The sequence below is a fragment of the Spermophilus citellus genome, assembly GCF_964194105.1.
Source record: "Spermophilus citellus genome assembly, chromosome: 1".
Taxonomy (NCBI): Eukaryota; Metazoa; Chordata; class Mammalia; order Rodentia; family Sciuridae; genus Spermophilus; species Spermophilus citellus.
The window spans coordinates 246,690,965-246,715,020 of NC_138182.1; the positions used below are offsets into that span (position 1 = coordinate 246,690,965).

Genomic DNA, 24,056 nt, shown 5'->3' on the forward strand with positions numbered 1-24,056 from the left:
CTCCTAATATGTCAAAACAGAATAAAAATTTTTATTTAGGAAAGAGTGGCTAATTTCTCATATCATCTCAAAATAAGAAACTAATTGGTTTTCTAGTTGTCCAGTAGAATGCAATCTGAGTAGTCACTGAACACACATTTGACCTCCCATTGGCTTAGCCTTCCCCAACCTGAATCTCTTCTATAGAAGCCTCCTGAAACACGATTTCTAGAAAGACAGACAGTGCCACTCCACTATAGACAGATAGCCAGGTGCTGCATTTGCCATGGCTACTTCTGACCTGGAACACGAGTTTCTGTGGCCTGATGCGCCATTTACGCATATCTGTATGATAAAGGAGAAATTCTCCAATATTTTTTTGGGAGTTAATGAGCAGTCTCAATCCAGTGCCATATAAATATACAAAGGTTTTATTTCTTCCAGTTGCTGCCTTCAACCATACCTAATCCATTCTCCATTTCTTGTCACTTAATACTACCTGGGATAGATCCTATAAACCTCAAGCTACTTTGAGCCATTAATACATTACGCTTACTTTAAAGCATCAATCTCAAAGTTGATTTAAATCTCTTTCCTCCCTTCTGATGTTTCTTGTGTGGTCCATGTGAGTATTTCAGAGAGTCCTGAAGGATCCAGCCACTCCATGGTTGTTTGACTGAAAGATCCAGCTCTGACTCCACTTCTTTCACCTACAATTAATTCCTGCCACTCCTCCACAGTTTCTTGTTAGGGGGCTCCATTGGCTCAGGAAGTCAAGACACCTATAACATGGTGCATTTCTGTGACACTATCCAAGGAGAGGGAGACATTGGCTTACAATCAGGTTGCTCATCTTTGACACAAACAGTGGTGGGAAGACCACCCCCATCCTTACTGCTTTCTTTCTCTAGTTGCTTTCTTCGCACTTAGACAGACACAGGGATAAAGTGGCCAGCATAGCCTCAGCAGACATGTCACCAGTGGAAGACCATCTGTCTTCCACCCAGAGAGTCAATCTACAGCCCTCGGAGGGAGTCTGAGTTCTTCTCTTGTAGCCTTCCTGTCATTTGCCTTGGTGAAGGGAATGAACCACCTCTTCTTTCCAGGGAAAAGAGGGAAATCATCTCTTCTCCAAGCTCTACAGTTTCCCTAACAACAAGGAATCCACTGTCTTACTCTTTTCTTTCCCAAGTCCTTGGTTTTTGAAAACTGGAAGTGGGCACAGTCACTTGTGGTAGATTCAGTTCTGCAGACTTTTTGTAGGCCCCAAGGGAGGTGCCTGATCAGTAGTCAATTGCTCTCTTCAGAATGCAAGCTTCTTTATTACACGTGTGTTCTCTGTCCTAAGCCTTGGTGCCAAATCTGGGAAAGCCCTGCTCAATATCCTGCTACATTGTTCCATTCCAGCTGGATCAATCAGTTAGTGTACCTCTGGTTATAAGCAACAGAGAACTCCATCAAAAAATGGCTCTGCAAGTGAGGAAGTACACTGTCTCACTTATCTCAAAAGCCCAGTGTGGGAAGATCTGGCTTCAGGTCATATTAAATCCTGGTTCTCCAGGTCTCCTGCTCCACTCTGTTTTTGCTGGTTGAAGAAATAGTAGATGGAAGAGTTTCAAGGGCCTTGTGCAGAGTCTCCTAGACCCACAACATTAGTAGCCAGCTTTCCCAATAGCTCAAAAAGACATCCTGGAATATCACCTGGGTCATGTGCCTGCTCCTGGCTCTAAGACAAATGAAGTCAATAGGAAAACCAGTTGAAGTTTGAAAGTAACTTCTCTCCATCCCTCCCAACCTTCTATGATATCTGTCAAAGAAGGCCACACCATGTCCAAATATAACTTAATCCAACCATATCCACACTGTGGGCACTAGGCCTGACTCTAATATGTGAACTTGATGATATAATGGAACTATTCCTGGGTAGAGGGGCACCAAGACTAGATATTAAACATTCAAGGACTTGGAGTAAGACAAAGTTGCCTCCAAATTCTTGCTCTGTTGGAGCAAAGAGCCTCATGTAAGTATTGAACTTTCCTGATATTCAGTCTTCCCAGCTCTAAGATGGAAATATTGAAATACCTAAGTCATTAGGTTTCTAAGAAAATATAACAAAATATGCAGGGTAAAATTATTACTACATGACACCTAGCACAATTATATGTTCAATAAATATTAATTTTATTGCTAAACACTTCCTCCTTGATGTTCAGAGATCAATACTTTGGAAAAACTTGTGCAATCTATGAATTATAAAGGGTGCTCCTTGTACTTCCTAGAAGGAGACAATTTGACACCAATATCTCAGGAAGTGGGCCGATTTTACTGCCATTTCTTTCTTCTATGACTCTTTGTACATAGCAAGTGCAGGGCACAGTGGAAAGATGGCAGGGGGAGGAGATCTCAGTGTATAAGTTGTCTTAAGTACTATGTGAAAAGTCTCTTTGCACACATGTATCTACGTGCCCGTGCATATATGTCTGTATGTGTTTGCATGTATGGGTTTATGCTTGTGACTAAAATGTTCATGCTAGAATTGAGCTAGCAGAGATTCATCAATCATTTCCGAAGAGCAACATAGGATACTTTGGAGTTTCTGCTAAATTTGAGACACCTGTGCATTTAGCAACTCCCCCTAAGACATTGCCAAGGCCTTTTATGCTTATATTTATTCTCCCCCAAATGGGGAAATAAGCACATTTTTGTTGTGTTGTTTAAAGAAAAGCAGAATTGCTCAAATTTCATACCTAATTAGATTGTAAAAATATTAATAGCATGAATTCATATTTCTAAAATACAAAAATATTTATTTTTAAATGTCACATATGTAAATTTAATTTGAAAGCTCTTCTTTTTTGAATATCAGCTAGAAACTGCACTTTTCTGTAATCCAAAATGTTATTTTAGGGCAAGGACAGTAATAATGAAGATAATTTTCTTAAGTATACTATGTGAATTATGTTGAAATGTTTGGTTGTATCTACACAAATACAAAATATAACAACCCAATATTTCAAAATTGAGCTTCCAAATCAGTATTCTGAGAATAAGATATCCACTGGCACCCTCTTGTGGAAGTGATTATTTTAGATATTTTGGATATTGCAAAGCATTGTGGTATACCTATCAGAAATGTACTTTTTCCTGACAATTTTATTTTTTTATTTTTTTAAGAGAGAGAGAGAGAGAGAGAGAGAGAGAGAGAGAGAGAGAGAGAGAGAGAATTTTTAATATTTATTTTTTAATTTTCGGAGGACACAACATCTTTGTTTGTATGTGGTGCTGAGGATCAAACCCGGGCCGCACGCATGCCAGGCGAGCGCACTACCGCTTGAGCCACATCCCCAGCCCTGTTTCCTGACAATTTTAATGGCTTCAAATTAATCAGATGATTTTGTCTATACATAAAATCTAGAAAAAGGCTTCACATGAAGTAGAATGATAATCTGAACAGATTTGCGCTGTAAGACTTGTTTTTGTTTTCCTTAAGTTTTTTTTTTAAGCTGTCCTCTGATTCAATGGTTCTAAGAATTTTTATTAGAGCTCTTTAGGTCCATTCTAACTTTAGGTATATTCCACCTAAAAAACTGACCAGATAAGAGCATTAAAATGCAAACAAAATACTTTTTATCTACTTTAAACTTATGGCATCTGTATCTGTAGTGTTTTTCCTCTACCTTCTGTCCTGCCAAAGTTCTTGTGATGGCTCTTCCCCAGGGAGAGTTTCTGATCCAGGTCTGAATAAACTTTGCCTAAGTGGGACACACTCCAGGAACATTAGCTGTCACCTCCACCTTCTTAATAATAGGTCACCCACGCCATATGTCAACATGAAAAGAAGAATAGTCATACTTGTCCAAGACTGAAGTCATTCTTGGGCTACACAGAGTGCTCTGGTATTTAAGATATTCAAGGAAAGGGTGGTTGACTGCTCAGTAGGCACATGGCAGAATATACTCAAGTTCATTTGGTTATTTGAACTCTATAATCTTCATAGTCCCTTCCTTTAGAGAAGTCTAAAGTTCTCCTATTTAATCTGATGCCCAGCCTCTCTGAATGAACTACTTACTTCAGTTATTCCTCTTCAGTCCTAAGACAGTCATGAAGTATTGAATCTGGTTCTTGCAGCATTGATCTGTACCTTCCTCTGGAGGTAAGCTTTCAAGAAAACCCTCAGAATTTTCAAAGGGACATTCCGAGTGCACATTAATCAAGGGAATGGATGATAACAGAGATATGAGGCCCTTTCACTGTTATTTTAAAATAGTTACAAATAATCAAGGAATAACTAGATCATCTCAGCAGAAAACTGTCAAGTACATCTCAGGGTGAAGGGTGAATACTGATAAATGGGCAGTGAAGGTGCACACACTCAAGGGAAGCCTGGGAGCCTTGTGGGGTGAAAGACAACATAGGGCTTTGGGGCACAGAGGACCTAATTTTAAATTCTGGCTCTCTGCCTTCCTACATGAATGACCCTAGACCAATGTCTGAGTTCCTTTCATCTAGAAAATAAGAGTTATTATTGTACTTATCTCAGATCTTGTAAGAAATAAATGGCATAAAAATGAGAAGCACAGATCTTGGTGCTTGGCACACAAAAGGCTCTCCAAAATGCTATCTTTTCTTATTGAGGAGAAATAAAAGGTAGGGCCAGCAAGGGTCCTTGATATTTAAGGATTAAATAGGTGAAGGGTGGCAGATGGCACACTAAACTATTATTTCTTGTATATTATTAAATTGTGTCCACTGATTATCCATGGTAGTTTTTACCTTATAAATTAGGCATGAATTTTACCCATATCTCTACCTTCCCTAATATTTTTACAATATTTTTTTCTTCTAATTGATTATTGATTGGAACCCTTTTTAATACCTCAGCATTTGGAGTCACACAGTGTGAGTACTCTTAGCTGACTTGAAATTATATATCTGTAAGAAAAGAACACTTCCATTTGTACCTTCTTTGCCTTTGTGTTAAGGACATCTCTGAAAGCTGACAGCGAAAACATATAGAAAGCAACAGTGTCTAGTCCCCAGTGACCTTGATAGGTGAGCCCTGACTGTTCAATAGTCCAAAGTCACTTATGGGTGAGATAGGTTAGATCAGTTCTACAAACTTGGTGATTACAGCTTAAGTTACAGATTCATTTCTGAAGACCTAGCAGCCTTCAAATGATGAACAATGTGTCAAATTGTATTGGAGGGTGATATTTACAATTATTTATTAAAGTGGTGCCACCATGTGGCAAGAACAAAAAATAGCATGCACTCAGAATCAGGACAATTAACAATTTCTTATTAACTTTAATTAATTTTTGATTATGTTGATTTTCATTCATCTATAACTGTTTTAAATATTGCACAGAATAGATTTTAATGCTGACTTATAGTTCAATGACTTTAAATGCATGTAATTCAAATGTGCATGAAAAGCAATAGCCCTATAATTAAATTTTTGTGATCAGAAATTAATGTGGAAACCAAATGACAAAATGAACTTCTAAAGCTAAGTGAAATATGAGAAATTCTGCACCCGTGTAATGTTTAATAACCATTGGAGGGGCTAGGACTGTAGCTCAGTTGTAGAGCACTTCCCTAGCACTTGCAAGATACTGGATTCAGTCCTCAACACCATATAAAAATAAATAAATGTGTCCTTCTACAACTAAAAATATTTTTTAAATAAACATTAGATTGCCTTGCTTTCTTTAGAACTCTGCTTAATAATTTGATTGATTCTCTGAGTAAAAATAAACATATAAGATGCTAAGAGAATTAACCAGCATTAAAAATATAAAGGTACTGAGCACAGTGAAATATACCTGTATCCCAGTGGCTTGGGAGGCTGAGGCAGGAGAGTTCCAATTTTAAGGACAGTCTCAACAACTTAGTGAAGCCCTAAGCAACTTAGTGAGACCCTGTCTTAAAATAAGATATAAAAAGGGATAGGGATGCAGCTCAGTGTTTAAGCACCCCTGGTTCAATACCTAGGATGGATGGATGGATGGATGGATAGATAGATAGATAGATAGATAGATAGATAGATAGATAGATAGATAGATAGATAGATAAGCAAGCAAGTCCAAAACATAAAGGTGGTGTTTTTGTAGTCTATATGGAAGATGGAACACATGGTAATTTAAACTAAAATGAAGCAACTTTAACAACACACATTCTGGTTTTATGGGAGAGAGGGAGAGAGATAAATGGATGAGAGATCAATGAACACTTGGAAGAAGAGCAGCTTGAGGAACAGCATGGAGTGAATTGTGATATAGTCTAGAGTTTAAGGAAAATAATGCAATTTAAGAGGTTTTAATTACATCTCAGAAATCTGGAGCTAGAGCTAAAACACAATGGTGTGTGGGAGTGAGAATGCACAACTAAAGGGAAGAATTTAACTTCATATCTATACCAAAAAAAGGTGACCCTAAATTCCCAGCTTTTATAAGGTTGAGATATGTTCCTGTTATTTCAAGTTTTTCTAGTGTTTTGAACATAAAGGGGTGCTGTATTTTGTCAAATGCTATTTCTGCATCTATTGATCATATGATTATTTAAGTCTATTGATGTGATGAATTACATTTATGATTTCCATATGTTGAACCAACCTTGCATCCCTGGGATGAATACCACTTGATGATGGTGCACGATCTTTTGAATATGTTTTTGTATTTGATTTGCCAAAATTTAACTGAGAATTTTTGCATCTATGTTCATTAGAGATATTGGTCTGAAGTTTTTTTTTTTTTAATGTGTCTTTGCCTGGTTTTGGAATCAGAGTGATATTGGCCTCATATAATGAGTTTGGAAGTGCTGCCTCTTTTTCTATTTCCTGAAATAAATTGGAGAGTTCTTCTTTAAAGGTCTTGTTGAACTCAGCTGTGTATCCATCCGGTCCTGGGCTTTTCTTGGTTGGTAGACTTTTGATGACGTCTGCTATTTTGTCACTTGAAATTGATCTGTTTAAATTGCGTATATCATCATGATTCAATTTGGGCAAATTATAACTCTAGAAATTTGTCAATGTCTTTGATATTTTCTGTTTTATTAGTGTACAAGTTTTCAAAGTGATTTCTAATTATTTTAATGTATTTCTGTAGTGTCTATTATGATATTTCCTTTTTCATCATTTTATGTTAGTGATTTGAGTTTTCTCCTTCTCTTCATTAGCATGGCTAAGGATCTGTCAATTTTATTTATTTTTTCATAGAACCAACTTTTTGTTCTGTCAATTTTTTCAATTGTTTCTTTTGTTTCAATTTCATTGATTTCACCTCTGATTTTAATTATTTCCTGTCTTCTGCTTCTTTTGTTGTTGATTTGTTCTTTTTTTTCCCCCTAGGGCTTTGAGATGTAGTGTGAAGACATTTATTTGTTTACTTTTTCTTCTTTTAAGGAATGAACTCCATGCAATGAACTTTCCTCTTAGAACTGCTTTCATAGTGTCCCAGAGATTTTGATATGTTGTATCTGTGTTCTCATTTACCTCTAAAAACTTTTTAATCTCCTCCTTGATGTCTTCTGTAACCTATTGTTCATTCAGTAGCATATTATTTAGTCTCCAGGTGTTGGAGTGGATTTTATTTCTTATTTTATCATTGATTTCTAACTTCATTCCATTATTATCTGGTAGAATGCAGGGTAGTATCTCTAGTTTTTTATATTTGCTAGGAGTTGCTTTGTGGCATAGTATATGGTTTATTTTAGAGAGGGATCCATGTGCTGCTGAGATGAAAGTATATTCTCTCATTGAAGGATGGAATACTCTATATATGTCAATTAAGTCTAAGTTATTGATTGTATTATTGAGCTCTATAGTTTTTTTGTTCAGCTTTTGTTTGAAAGATCTATCTAGTGATGAAAGAAGTGTGTTAAAGTCACCCAAAATTATTGTGTTGTGGTCTATTTGACTCTTGAACTTGAGAAGTTTGTTTGATGAACATAGCTGCTCCATTGTTTGAGGCATATATATTTATTATTGTTAAGTCTTGTTGGTGTATGGTTTCCTGGAGCCATATGTAGTATCCTTCTTTTTTTTTTTAAAAAAAACATTTTTAGTTGTGGATGGACACATAGCTTTACTTTATTTATTTATTTGTATGTGGTACTGAGAATCAAATCCAGTGGCTCACAAATTTTAGGCAAGTGCTCTGCCACTGAGCCCCAGCCCCAGCCGCTGTAGTATCCTTCTTTATCCTTTTTAATTGACTTTAGTTTGAAGTCTACTTTATTTGATAAAGGATGGAAACCCCTGCTTGCTTCCACAGTCCATGTGAGTGGTATAATTTTCCCCAACACTTCACCCTCAGTCTATGTATGTCTTTTCTATGAGATGAATCTCTTGGAGGCAGCATATTGTTTGGTCTTTTTTTTTTTATTCAATCTGCTATTCTTTTGATTGGTGAGTTTAGGTCATTAACATTCAGGGTTATTATTGAGACATGATTTGTATTTCCAGCTATTTTTGGTATTTAACGTGACTTGGTTTCTCCTCTGATTAGTTTCCTTTAGTGTAATACCTCCCACTGCTGATTTTTGTCATTTGTTTTCATTTCCTCTTGCAATATTTTGCTGAGGATGTTCTGTAGTGCAGGCTTTCTAGTTGTAAATTCTTTTAACTTTTGTTTATCATGAAAGGTTTTTATTTCATCATCAAATCTAAAGCCTAGTTTTGCTGGATATATTCTTGGTTGGCATCCATTTTCTTTCAGAGCTTGGTATATGTTGTTCCAGGATCTTCTGGTTTTGAGGGTCTGGGTTGAAAAATCTGCTGAGATACCAATTGGTCTCCCCTGATATGTGATTTAAATCCTCTCTCCTGTGGCTTTTAAGATTCTATCCTTATTCTGTATGCTAGGCATTTTCATTGTAATGTATCTTAGTGTAGATTTGTTCTAATTTTGTACATTTGGTGTCCTATAAGCCTCTTGTATTTGGTTTTCCAATTCATTCTTCATGCTTGGGAAATTTTCTGATATTATCTCATTGAAGAAATTGTGCATTCCTTTGGTTTGAAACTCTGTGCTTTCCTCTATATCAACAACTCTTAGATTTGGTCTTTTGATGCTGTCCCACAATTCTTGGATGTTCTGTTCATTGTTTCTAACTTTCTTTACTGTGTGATCAACTTTATTTTCCAGATTGTATACTTTGTCTTCATTATCTGACATTCTTTCTTCCAAGTTATCTAGTTTGTTGGATATGCTTTCTATTGAGTTTTTTTTATTTGATTTATTGTATTCTTCATTTCAAAATTTCTGACTGTTTTTTTTCCCCAGAGTCTCTGTCTCTTGAAGTAATCTTTTGCTATCTGTATTTTCTCTCTTATCTCATTTTTGGAGAGATAATTTTTTCTTGTATTTGCTCATTTAGGTCATACTTTAATTCACAGATCATTTAGTTATGAACCTTCTGAACTCCTTCTCTGACATTTCATCAACTTTGCTATCAATGGATTCTGTAATTATCCTGTCCTGGTTTGTTTGGAACACTTTCCTTCCTTGTTTTTTTTTTTTTTTCTGTTGTCTATGTGTCTTCTTTTCTTGCAGTGTGGATCTGAGACATTACAGTTTCTTCCCTATATTCTTGTAGTACCCATGTAGATTTTCTGTACCTCACCTTGATGTTGGGCTTCCAGACCCTGCTGGTGTCCCTCAATGAATGTTACTGCATCCTGGATCTGGGTCCTCTGTAAGTTGGAGTGGGTGGATCTGGGCCGCTGGCCTTGACTTCCTGTGATAGTTTACTGGTATGAAAGGCAATCATTTAACTTGTAAACTTTCTTGCATTGTCTAATACTTGAGCTTTTCAGGAACAACTCATAGCTAAACCATAACTCAAAGAAACAGAAAAAAAATATGATCCATAAAGATGGTAAAATCAGTCAACAAATCATGCAGACATGTATTCGTTGACAGAATTCTTAGATAAGACATGAGATTTTTTTAAAGAGTCAAATTAATTTTTAAGGATGAAAACTTTAAATGTTTGAAATTAAAAATAAACTAGATGTTATTAATGGTAAATTAGACATCACAGAAAAGATAAGTTAACATGAAGACATATCAATAGAAACTATGCAAAATGGAACACAGGAAAAAAAGTGAAGAAAAATGTGAACAAGAGTATTAGTGAGTAGAGGGACAACCTCAGTGGCCTTCCATGTATGTGATTATAATCCCCACGGGAAATAAAGGGGTAGTTGAGAGATAAATTAATTGAAGAAATACTGCAATGCCTGAAACTCTAAATCTAGTGAAAACTGTCCATTGTTTTTCAAACCCCAAGGATCTAAGCACCAAGATCATGGGGGAAACTATATGATTTTGTATAAAACTATATGATATTTGTATCATATTCAAGTGACTTGAGCAAGTGATAAGGAGAAAACACTAAAAAGTAGAAGAGAAGGAAAAAGATACATTCTGTGGAGAGATAAGTAGAGCAACAAAGATAGGACAGTAGAAGAGGAAATAAAAAACAGACTGTAGTGGAACAACATTGTTTAAGTACCTAAATAAAAAAAAAAAACTGACAACTTAAAATGATTGGGTTCAGTGTTCTATATGTCAATTAGATCAAATAGGTTGTTTATGCATATCTTCTACATGCCTTCTAACTTCTGTATCCTTGTTTATCAGTTACAGATAGACATGTATTAGAATTCCCAACTATGATTGTGTATTTGTCTTTGCTTTTAGTTCTGTCAATATTTGCTCATGTATTTTGAAGCCATGTTATACAGTACATATTAATTTAGGGTTGTTATACCTTCGTCTTGAATTGGCCTTTTTATTATGATGTAATGTCACTCCTTATCACTTGTAATACTTCTTGATTTAAAATCTAGTTTGATCTTAGTGAGCATTATGACACCAGCTTTCTTTTGGTTAGGGTTTGCAACATCTTTCTCTTTCATCTGCTTATTTTCAATCTGCCTGCTGTCTTCTTAAGCAAGATTTCCCTGTGTCAGGATTTGAAAAATGCCTTCAAAGAGAAAGTTGGAATGAGTGTTAGGTTCAACACATGTGCATTCTTCTTTCAAGGCTTTGCTATCTGAAGCCTGAAGACATTTCTTATATCTTTCTAGCTTTCTTTTCTTTTTGAGGAAGAAAAGTGAAATTTAGCTACTGGATCATTAGCAGAACTGGAATTGTTCCACCTACTTTCCAACAGTTTTCTTTTGTTCTTTCTCCTACCCTTCTTATCCTTGTGAATTTTGCATTATTCTCTTTCAATCATATTTTTTTCCAGAAGGAGAAGGGTAAACTTTAATATGAGCTCATCCTGCCATATTTAATTAGAACTTATCATCAATGCTATGCTGAAATTTTGCCAGAGGTTGCACCTTACCATAATTCTTACCTTCTGCCCTCTCCCCATTTACCTCCCACTTTCCTCCCAATGGGAATTTACTTTTTAAATCACTTGCACTTGGATCCTAATATCTGGGTATATTTCTGAGAGATCAAACCTATGATAATTTTGTAATCCTTGTATTTACCTCTTAAGTTAAATGTATTTATGTTCTCTAATCATAGTTTCTACGCACATTTAAACTTGGTTGTATATTTAAATGGATTCATTGATTGCCACTAGTCTTTTTTTAAATGATGGCTTTACTTTCATTTCCTGTTTGATTAGATTTTTTTATAAGAAACGTTTGGTAAGATAGTCTTATGTGTACTATAGTTCCCAAATTATTTCATATTTTTTCTATGCTTTTATAGTTGAATGTCAACAGGTCTGAATGTAAGACAGTTTAGGATCAACTTTCCCCTCAGTATTTTATATGTAACATTCCATATCTTCCAATGCTAAATGTTATGATGAAGAAATCACAGGGTAGTTCAATTTTTTTTCTGTGTATAAGTATTTTTGTTTAGTTTTTCTGGATAGCTGAAGAAATTTTTTTTCTTAAAATACAACAAAGATGAGAAAATATTTTTTTGTCCATTGGTGCTGCTAGATTTTATTAGAATATACTATTTCCTTAGAACATATAGTGTGAATTCATCCTTGTTTTTTTTTGGAAGTGTTGTATTCTATTACAACTTAAAATTGATGTCATGTTCCATTTGTTTATTCTTTTTTAGGGACACAGATTATTTATTTTTTGGTCTCTATATATTTTCTCTATATTCATTATGGGTTTTTTTTGTAAATGTTTAACCTCTGCGTTGTTTTTCTATGTCCAATATTGTTGTCTCTAGTGTTTCCTCCAGAGCTGCATTTCAGTAAATAGCCACTAGCAACATGTAGCTATGTAAATTTGAACTAATTAAAAATTTAAAAATCATTAAATTTCAACTCCTGGGCTGCACTAGCCACATTTCAAGTGTTAAGTAGGCACTTGTGGCTATGGTGTTGGATAGCACAGCGACAGAGCATTTTCATCATTTTAGAGTGTTCTAGTGGACAGTGATTCTCTAGAGCCATAGTTAAGCCTCTACTGTTTGATGTTTTTTCATATTAACTTATCCTTTGGTTCTTTAATGGTTCCTCTTAGTTCTCAATGTTTTCTTGTAACATTTCATTTCTATTTTGTGGTTCTGTCTTATCCTTGAAGTCTTCTTATACAAATTTGTGTCCTTATACAGTAGTCTCCTCTTATTCATGGGGGATACATTCCAAGACTGCCAATGGATGCCTGAAACTGAAAATAGTACCAAATCTTGTGTAGTTTGGCACACACACACACATGTGCACACAATTTTTTCTACATATACTTATGATAAAGTTTAATTTATATATTAGGCAAAATAAGAGATTAAGAATAACTAATAATAAAATAGAATAATTGTAGCACTGTTGTAATTAAAATTTTGTAAATGTAGATTTTCTCAAACTATCTTATTGCACTGTGTTCACCATTCACTGTTGTGAGATGATACAATGTCTCTGTGATGAGGTAAAGTTAGGTGAATGATGTAGGCTTTGTGATGTAGCATTAGGCTATTATGTAAGGTTGACTTGAACATAGCATTGTGATACCATGTCAATCTAATAACAAGGAAGGCTAATAAGTGACTGATGGGTAGGTAGCATATACAAGGTGTATATGCTAGTACAGATCCCTTCACATCCCTGGCAAGTTGACACAGGATGGCATAAATTTGATCAAACTACTTAGAATGAGGTCTGATTTCAAAATTAAGAATTGTTGGGCTGGGGATGTGGCTCAAGCGGTAGCGCGCTCGCCTGGCATGCGTGCGGCCCGGGTTCGATCCTCAGCACCACATACCAACAAAGATGTTGTGTCCGCCGAGAACTAAAAAATAAATATTAAAAATTCTCTCTCTCTCTCTCTCTCTCTCTCTCTCTCTCTCTCTCTCCTCTCTCTTTAAAAAAAATTAAGAATTGTTTATTTCTGGCATTTTCCATTTAATATTTTTGGGCTTCAGTTGGCCACGGGTAACTGAAACTATAGAAAATGAGATCATGGATAAGAGGGAACTATGACAAACTTTCTCATAGAGTAAAGCATGTTGAGAGATTTTTCCTTTGGGGAAAAGGTTTGCTTTCTCTTATAACATTTTTTCATCCATCATTTGCATGCCACAAATTTTCATATTAGTTTTTTTCCACTTGGGGCTTAAATATATTGCCCTTCGAATGCTTATTTATAATTTGTTTTTTGTTTATTTCTCATTTCTCTGAAACTTAACATGCAAATATTTATCTGAGTCTATTTATGCTAATTATAATGTGGCCAATTTGTCCTCCTTTCCTTTCTCCTTACTTTTTGAACTATACTACAAAGGTTAGCAAAGATGACAAGTTGACTCACTTTATTTTTGTGAATAATTTGACTGAAACAGAGCTATGCTCATCCACTTTACTTATTGCTACTGACTGTTCTCATGTTGCAATAAAGAATTGGGCAGCTATGACAGAAGCCACAGGACTTTGGAAGTCCACTCTTTACAATCTGGTCCTTTTGCAGAAAAGTTTGCTGATGCCTGAAGTTGTAAAGCCTGCATTAGTCAAACTGGGTTCATTTTTCTCTTTGCAGTTTTATTAAAGGTCTTATTAAACCCTGGGTTCACTTTGTGTGTTTGTCGGTTTGGGCTGCCACAGTAAGGTAGAGTCATTCCTTGGCATCCCTAGGGGATGAGTTTCAGAATCCCCCATGGACAGGCAGATTAACAGATGCACAAGTCCTGTATATGAAATGCATAGAATTTACATATAATTACATCCTCTTGTGTACTTTAAATCATCTCTAGACTATTTATTAAAACTAATACAGTATAAATGTCATGTAAATAGTCATTGTACTGCATTGTTTAGAGAATAATGATGAGAAAAAAGTCTGTACACATTCAGTATAGATGCCATTTTTTGTTCAAATATTTTCAATCAGCAGTTGGTTGAATCCACAGATGGGGATACAATCATAGGGAAAGTTGACTAAATTATAGAATGGTTGGCTTATAAATAACAAAAATTTATTTAGTTCTAGAGGTTAGAATTCTGAGATCAGACTGGCAGCACGGCTGGGTTCTGTTGAGGGGCTTCTTTCATGTTACATACTAACAACTTCTTAATGTATCATTGCAGCCTGAGCTAGCTCTCAGGTTCTCATTTATTAGGGCACTAATAATTCACCCTCATGACTTAATTAACTCCCAAATGCCTACCTTCAAATGTCATCAGTTTGGTAGTTTGCATTTCTACAATAGATGGAGGTCGGTGGGGGGACATACAGTGTCTATACATTAAAACAGGCCATAGAATGTTAAAATGCCAGGAGAGAAACTTGGGATTCAGATCTCCTTCAGTCTCCTATGGTATTTGAATCTCTGCAGGTTTTGATAGTTTTAAGGAGAGGTATCCAGATTGTGTTCTTGTCTTGTATTCAGGTATCAGCCGTTTCTATTGACAAAGAACTGAAAGTTGTGTGAAAGGTGCATTTAGCTTCCTTATAGATCATCTTTAAGTCTAGGACTTAAAAAAATAACTAGTGGATCTTCTGAGCTATCTCCCAAGGGTCTGGACTCAGCCTCTTCCCTCACCTGCAACTGCCGCAGATCTTCTGTTATTTATTTCTGAGTTGGGTAGATCTTCTCTTTCTATGAAGAATTATGCTTGACCAACCCATTTGGTGAGACTATCAGGTTTTGCTTTCCATAAATCTCCTTCTTAAAGCTCTAGAAAGTCAGTGTTAGAAGCTTTCTAGATCCTACAGCATGATCTTTTAAAAGAGCTTTAGTTTTCATTGGCCAACAACTTCTGAGTGGTGTATTTCTCTCCTACTCTGAATGTCTTGCATATTTCGATGTGCATATCTTAGATTCGGCAGAAAAAAATTTTGGAGCCAGCTTTCCTCTTCCATCTGAAACAATAATACTGCATATTAATTTTAGAAAATGATCAAAGACGAAAAAGCTATTTTATAGCTACCTACTTTCTTTGTGAGGTGAAGGATTTGCAATTGGAAAAACTAACCACAAGGGGGAGTGTTTCTTTTTATCTAAATTTTCTTGAATAAACTAAGAATAGAGCTTTTATGCTGAGGTTTGCTTTTGTAAGAGACCAAGCAATAAAATTATACAAGAAATACATGGTGTTTTTAAGTAGCCTAATTCAATCACAAAACTGAATCAACAATATTTTGTACACCCATAAAGTACAAGACACTATGAAGGGCTGTTTATTGGTACCACATTATATTTTGTTTTTAAAAGTCATTTGTATAGAAAGATGCTTGAAATTCTGGGTAATAAAAATAAGATGCACAAATAAGATACATAAATCTAGATGTATATATGTTGCACTTGTATTTCAAAAAATAACTAGTGGATCTTCTATTTTTCAAAGAAAAATTTAAATTCAACCCCAAATAATTTAAAGACATTAGTACAGTACCTAGAATTCACACCACATATCCCAAAATTCCTTTGAGATGTTTTCACTGATTATAAATTCTGCTACATTAAAAAGTAAAGGATATTTATAAACTGAGACTTAAAAACCTACATCCTATGTTTTTAAACATATATGATTATAGTCCTCAGCCTGCTTAAAATTACTGGTGCTAAGTAGCATTTCATGAAGAGTTTATAACAATAGGTGTAGGATTAGATACTATTTAGGAGGTGAAAATAATGGCAGAAAATATTTGGATGGAAATAAAAACAGGATCTGGTTAGTATTTATGCTAAGATAATATAAAATATTTAGATTTTGAAAATGTGTGAACTCAGCAGATAAGTTGGATTTTAGAAATCAGGTTATAAAAAATATTCTCATTTTAAGCTCAGTTCAATTGGAGGTTGAGCTGTAGCATGAAAAATTAGAATTAATCACGGCAAGAAAGTAATTGTGCTATTTTAGTTGAGTAGGAAAAAATATCCATTCCCCAAACTGTTACCTATTTGTTAAAAAATTGATAGAAAAATACATCAATGAATTCTGATTTTGCCAGGCATTTCTGGGGGAAATTATTTTTCATGAAAGATCTTCCTGATCTTTTAATGAACTTTTGTAAAAGTCTGAAATGCTCTTATATTTCCAGTCTCACAGAATTTAGTCTTTTTTTTTTTAATCTGAGAATAAAATGGAAGGGTTTTTGACAAATTTAATATTTCTAAAAGCAAATGATATTCCTTCTGGTAAAAAATAATAGAGTGAATGGTGGCCTCAACTATGTGTTTATCATAAATTATTGCTGAAGTGTAATACAACTACTGCTTCTAAAGTTGTTTTATTATTCATAAAATAGTTTATTGTATTCTCTTCTGATCATTCACGGGTTTAATTAAAGAATTTATAATTAAAATGAAACCAAAACCTTTGGAATAAGATGGGAATTTTCTGATATCAGTCTTTTTTACATGCTTACAAATTATAATAAGGGATATTGATTTAGTGATTTATTTATTTAAAAGAACTGATCCACATCTCAATATAGGCAGAAAAAAACATTTGACAAAATACAGCAGCCCTTCATGTTCAAAACACTAGAAAAACTAGAGATAACAGGAACATATCTCAACACAGTAAAGACTATCTATGCTAAGCCCCAGGCCAATATCATTCTAAATGGATAAAAATTGAAGGCATTTCCTCTAAAAACTGGAACAAGACAAGGATGCCTTTTTTCACCACTTCTATTTAACATAGTTCTTGAAACACTGGCCAGAGCAATTAGAGAGATGAAAGAAATTAAAGAGATATGTATAGGAAAAGAAGAACTTAAATTAGCACTATTTGCTGATAACATGATTCTATATGTAGAAGACCCAAAGGCTCCACCAGAAAATTTTTTAGAACTAGTAAATAAATTCAACAAAGTAGCAGGATACAAAATCAACACCCATAAATCAAAGGCATTTCTGTATATCAGTGACAAATCCTCCAAAAGGGAAATGAGGAAAACTACCCGATTTACAATAGCCTCAAAAAAACAAAATTCTTGGGAATCAACTTAACAAAAGAGGTGAAAAATCAATACAATGAAAACTACAGAACTGTAAAGAAAAAAATCAAAGAAGACCTTAGAAGATGGAAAGTTCTACCTTGCTCTTGGATAGGTAGAATTAATATTATCAAAATGATCATACTTTCAAAAGCACTATACTGATTTAATGCAATCCAACCAAAATCCCAATGACATTCTTCATAGAAATATAAAAAGCAATCATGAAATTCATCTGGAAAAATAAGAGACTCAGAATAGCTAAAGCAATCCTTAGCAAGAAGAGTGAAGCAGGTGGCATCACTATACCAGACCTTAAACTATATATACTACAGAGCAACAGTAACAAAAAAAAAAAGCATGGTATTGGCACCAAAACAGACTGGTAGACTAATGGTACAGAATAGAGGATGCAGAGACTAACCCACAAAATTACAATTCTCTTATATTAGACAAAGGTGGCAAAAACATGCATTGGAGAAAAGATAGCCTCTTCAACAAATGGTGCTGGGAAAACTGGAAATCCATATGTAACAAAATGAAATTAAACCCCTATCTCTCACCATGCACAAAACTCAATTCAAAGTAGATCAAGGACCTAGGAATCAAACCAGAGACTCTGTGTCTAATAGAAGAAAAAGTAGGCCCTGATCTTCATCATGTCAGAGTAGGCCCCAATTTCCTTAATAAGACTCCTATAGCGCAAGTATTAAAAGCAAGAATTAATAAATGGGAAGGATTCAAACTAAAAAGTTTCTTCCCAGCAAAAGATACTGTGAGGTAAATAGAGAGCTTACATCTTGGGAGAAAAGTTTTATCCCTCACACATCAGATACAGCCCTAATCTCTAGAGTATATAAAGAACTCAAAAAGCCGGGGATTGCTCCCTGCAGGACCCATAACTGTCTCTGCAAGGAACAGCCCCAAGCCTGAGCATTTTAGGATATTCAATGACAAAAACTACATCAGGGTTGATGTAGCTGTAAGCAAGCAGGTACAGAAGCTGAATTGGGCAGTTAGCGAGACAATGCAATGGGTACACTGGTATTTCCCACAGGATTTTCCAAGTTGGCACAATAGAAAACAAGCAGAAGGGAAATGGGTCAAAATGACCATAGTTGAGTACAAGTTAGAGAATGGTTACTAACATCTAGACAATCAATCTCTGACAAGGTATATCACCCATGAAAAATGGAAACCAAAGAGAACAATTTAACATTTTATAAGAATTGCTATTTTATGTTGCCAAGTATGTTATGCTAGATCACTATTAATGGGTATAGAGGTGGGGCTTTCCCATGGGAGAAGCATTTCTTACATAATATGGAGTCTCATGGTAAAATGAAGTCTGTTTGGTCATTGCCCATATAGTCTGGCCCATAATAATCTTTCCCTTGTTTTTCTGTGTGGATAAACATCATCCTTGATGTTTATCAGTTTTACCCGGAAAAACAAGTGTGTGTGTGTGTGTGTGTGTGTGTGTGTGTGCGCACACACACACACATATGTATGTATGTCAGTGCTTGCCAATTTTTCCTGTGATGGTATCGATGGTATCACCAGTCTCACTTCCCACCACCTCCTTTCTTGCCTAGGGTACACCTGAGTCGCAAACTGTTTTTCCTTCTGCGAACTCATAATGTTGCTTTATATACTTGGCACAGGTAAGTGAAATGACCTCATTTCTCATCCTGACAAGGTCATTTGCTTGTACAATTCTAGTTCATTTGGCACAAACATCTTGGTGAGACTTAGCACAGTCGTGGTGCAGCAGAGCAGGCGCTGTACTCGCTCAGACACTTGCATAACCCAGCAGAGTTCAGGTTCACCTTTAGGCTTCGCTTTGACATCTTAATACCACTATTCAGTTTATGATCAGTGTTTCTTACAAATTTAGAGTATTACCTTATCAGAGCATTCGAACCGTATCAGATTGGTAGTTACTGCTCATTAGTCTCTCAGTAATTTATCCTCATGTTATCCATTCCCAACTTCATTCCCACAAGGACTCTGCTTTAAATTGTTTACAGTTAGGTGACGTAAGTGTCCCTCCCCTTGCAGCTTACAGTCCTGGACGGAAAGTCTTAAATATTAATGATAACTCCGTATACCAAGTATAATATTAGGCACAGATGTTACATTTCCTGGGACTGCTCTGGGTCACCTGAGCAGCTAATGAGCAGTATCTACCAATCTGATATGGTTCGAAAGCTCCGATAAGGTAATGCTCTGAGTTTGTAAGAAACACTGATCATAAACTGAATAGCGGTATGAAGATGTCAAAGCGAAACCTGAACTCTGCTGGGCTATGGCAAGTGTCCGGGTGAGTACAGCGTCTGCTCTGCTGCTCCATGACCTCTCTCAGGAGAAAAGGTCACGTAGGGCCACCTCTTTCACCACATCCACACTTACTCTTCGCGGGAGGAAACTAAAGGTTTTGCGGAGCAGTCCGCCGTAGGAACAGGGGTCCCGGGCTGCGGAACAACGGGGCGGAGCTAGTCGTGCGCATGCTCTTTGCGGGACGCCTTCCGGTTGCGCCTGCGCCGTGAGTCGGTCCGGCTCCGCCTTAGCGGGTCTACTTTGAGCAAGGTGTCCTTGTCGGGATGGTGCCGCGATGCCAGGTAAGCGGGGAGAGTGGGCGAACGAACTTGCCAGGGTGCCTGGCTCTCCTGGACCGGTCTGCCCCTCCTCTCCCGCCACCGACCCAGCCTGGATCAGGATGACCTTTTTCCATTCCTCGCTCCTCACGGACTCCCATCCTGGCCTACGCCTTGGGTCTAGGGCCGCTACCGCCAAGGTGGTCTCTTTCTTTGAGGGCTTTGCTCCTGCCACCCCAACAAAAGTCAAGTCCACTTCACGAACTGTTGGTGAACAAATCAGGGCGTTCAGAACCCGTTCGTTTCTGAAGGCGCGTGAATTTTTTTTTTACAGCTCTCTTTCTCAGAGTATTAGTTTGACCAAGATACATCTTTAATTTTTAAAAATGCACTTAATTAAGAATTCTTGGGAAGAATTGCGCCTCACCGATGGATTTACAATCCCTAGATAGTTGGCAAAACCTGTCAATATTTCATAGAGAATAATCAGTGCTGAGTGACAGGTGGCTATACTTGGCCAGATCCCCTAATACCAGGCCTATTGCACAGGTTTCTCTTAGGAAATACCAGTTTATCTGGTATTTCAAACCTGCTTGCTTTATATAAATGTCAGGATTTTTATGTTGCATAACTTGATCTTCCGTGAAGGCTGGATCAATGTAATGTAGAATGGAATCAAAGGTCATTTGGCAACCTTGAAAACAAGCCATTCAGTTGTTGATTCAGTCATTTGTGTAATTCATCTCTTGACTCAGACATTTGTTCAGTTTGAAAAAAAAAAAGATATTCTTTTATGTCAACGGAATATGGGCTTAATGGAAATCAAAACCAAAAACCATCCATTACTGAGTTGTGTTTAAAACATAAAAATTTTCCAAAATTTGAGCTTTTAGAGATGCTGCTTTTTATGGGTTTTCAAATTTTATCTAACATAAAAATTATTTTTTTTAAATAATACATTTGGAAAAGGAGAAAACATCAGTATGAACAGTCAGAAAAGGACTATGATATTAAAATCATTTTCTTTCCTTTCAGGTTGAAATATTATATTTTGCAAAAAGTGCTGAAATAACAGGAGTTCGTTCAGAGACCATTTCTGTGCCACAAGAAATAAAAGCATTGCAACTGTGGAATGAAATAGAAACTCGGCATCCTGGGTAATTAAAAATTTGTAAAATGCATGTGATTAATACTTTTTAATATTGTAAAATGTAAATATTTCATAGAAGTATTATGTAAATAAAATATAAATGATAAAAGTAAAAATGGTTTATTTTGATTTCCATGTGGAATATCAAAAGGGATTCTTTGTTATATTTTTCTGGATCTACTCCTGAAAACTTAAACTCTAGTATTTAGAAATTCACCATTCTTTAAGGAAAGTTAAAGATAATTTACTAAAAAGTCACAGTAAACTGGGATACTTCCAGACAGATACGGTTATATAATCTATAATTATTTTCATAATCTACAATTGTAATAATAAAAAATTTAGTAATCTACAATTTTATTGCAATTATAGATTCTGCATTTTTATAACACTAAATGAAAATTTTATTGTTTAAAAACATGCTGTAATCTTTTTTGTCCTTTTCTCTCTTTAGAATACTCCAAATAGAAATTTCTAAGATTAAAAGAAAAATGAGTTACCACAAACTCTAAATGCTACTGGAATTGAGTTTTGCAATATTTGATTTGTTTTCCCAGATTCTTGAAAACCAGTAATTTTATTGTTGTCATTCTCACCTCAAATCACTTTTGGAACAAAAAAAATGAAAGTGACTTATTTGAGGATGTTCCGGAAATAGTAGTAGTGCCACTGAAGTCTATATAGACTTGGAAGTCCTAGGGCTATGTTAAAAAAAGACTTCAGAGGTCTGTGGGTGTAGCTCATCAAGCTTGATGAGGCTCTGGGTCTGATCGCCAGTAACATAAACAGTATACACAAAGACTGGACATTGTGTGTTCACAAGGAAACCTCCCTTTCTTGATTTCCTAAATTGCCCTTCATTCAGTGAAATCAGTAAGTAGCCTCTGTACTATTTTACCTTTAACCTGCTTGTGGGCAGAAACTTGATCTTATAGGAAACTTCCTAGTTCTACTTAGTATACTTAGACCAAAGACCAATGGAAAGCCCATGTTCTGATTAGAAAATTTTTGGTTTGAATGTTGCCACTAGTGTAGTTTTTGTTTGTTTACAGCATTTGTTAAAGAGTTGTTAGCATTTTAATGTGTTCTTTGCAACGAATAAGTGTGTTCTTCAGTGGTTAGATCCTTTCTCCAAAGAGTATGACTTAATTAGTAACTTTGCAGGTGATGTTTCATATAGTAATATTTATGCAATGTCTTTAATAATACAGCTGAAGAGATTTGATGCCTATCACACCTTGATACTTCTCACCAGACTTTTTCTCCTCCAGATTGGCTGATGTTAGAAATCAAGTGATATTTGCAGTTCGTCAAGAATATGTAGAGCTGGGAGACCAGCTCCTCCTCCTTCACCCAGGAGACGAAATTGCCATTATCCCCCCCATTAGTGGAGGGTAGTGCTTTTGAACTATCTAGGTACGTGAGATTTGTTTTTCTTAATCAGTCTTCTGGGGAAGGGTCAAACAGATGATAATTTGTATGTGGTTTGTTGTTACAGTATATTCTTTGTAATTGCACCAGTTCATTTTTTTTCCCCTGTATTGGGGATTGAACCCAAGGACACTCAACCACTGAGCCATGTCTTCAGCCCTTTTTATTTTTTTTAATTTGAGACAGGGTTACCCTAAATTGCTTCGGGACTTGCTAAGTTGCTGAGACTGGCTTTGAACTTGTGATCCTCCTGCCTTAGACTTCCAAGCTGCTGGGATTACTGGCATGCGCCATCATGTCTGGCTTGTACCAATTCTTTATTGATACTGTTGCTCTTTCTTGATACAATTTAAAATACCTCCCTACCATCCTTGCATCAGCTCTATTTTAAGCAGTTTACATGTGATCATTATATTCATTTAACATATTTTATTGAGATATTTTGTGTGTTGGGCACAGTGCTAGACTGAAGTATTGATATACATATTTTACTGGTGGAAAAACTGAAATTCAGCGAAGTTACAAAAATTTGCCTTTGGTCACATATCTAATAAGTGGCAGAGCCAAATTGGAATTCATATTATTGAACTCTGTACTTTTTTTTTTTTAACAAATGTACTTAATAATACTAGATAATAGCTTTTGTGGGGTGCAGAGAAATGTAGAAAAATTACACAGCTAGAAGATCAAAAGATCACTGTGCCTGAAAAGAAAACTTACCATTGTGGAAGTATAAAGGAATAGTTCTGTTGTTATAGCTGTATTATAGGTGTATCCATGACATCTGCTAAATCTTAGTCTTTCCAAATAACTTAATCCATATTGGAGTAGGTCGAAGTGTAAGAACATTCTTCAATATAGTGTGAGATATCATGCTTTTCTTACGTATAAAGAGACAGAATGAAGCTTACTTTATTGCCAACTGAATAATAAATGAGGTAGAAATCAATCATTCCTGATTAAAAACTCTTTGGAAAGAAAAAAAGATGTAACTTTGATAGGGATTTTATCCAAAATCAATAGTAAACATCTTACTCAATGGCAAACCTTGGTTCCATTAGAGAAAGGAGCAAGCCAAGAACTCCTATTTAATTTTTTGCCCACTTTTCCCAACTTTCTCAGAGGGCAGTGCCACAAAAAATTGCAGAATTAGTCTGTACAGTGGATTGCCAAGCATGGCTACATTTAGGGACCTTTCTCATACCTATCATCTGGAAATTCTTTGTTAGATATGCATCTCAGTTTTATATGCACACTGTAATTACCTTATCACCATTGTGATTTCAGAAGATTCTAAAATGCTGGTTTTCAGAGCTTGGAATTTATTCAGAAGACAATAGACTGCCATGAAAGGTGTGTGTGTGTGTGTGTGTGTGTGTGTAATGACTGTAGCTGTTCTTTGGACAGATTAGAAAGATTACTCAACAGCATTGCATATTATGTGGATACTTTTGTCAGGATTTATGTTATG

General features: G+C 35.7%; 1 protein-coding gene across 1 annotated transcript; it reads left to right on the forward strand.

The window, feature by feature from the left end:
• Positions 1-19,898: 19,898 nt before the first annotated feature.
• On the forward strand, positions 19,899-22,570 carry MOCS2 (molybdenum cofactor synthesis 2). Its single transcript, XM_081289693.1, has 3 exons — positions 19,899-20,028; positions 21,040-21,161; positions 22,426-22,570. The coding sequence occupies exons 1-3, from the start codon at positions 20,011-20,013 to the stop codon at positions 22,550-22,552; spliced, it is 267 nt and encodes an 88-aa protein (XP_081145819.1). The 5' UTR covers positions 19,899-20,010; the 3' UTR covers positions 22,553-22,570.
• The last annotated feature ends 1,486 nt before the right edge of the window (positions 22,571-24,056 follow it).

Bases quoted from the DNA above. Each gene is read 5' to 3' on its own strand.
- MOCS2 (XM_081289693.1), top strand. The intron at 21,162-22,425 runs GTAATTAAAAAT...TTTCTCCTCCAG, and splicing joins ATAGAAACTCGGCATCCTGG to ATTGGCTGATGTTAGAAATC.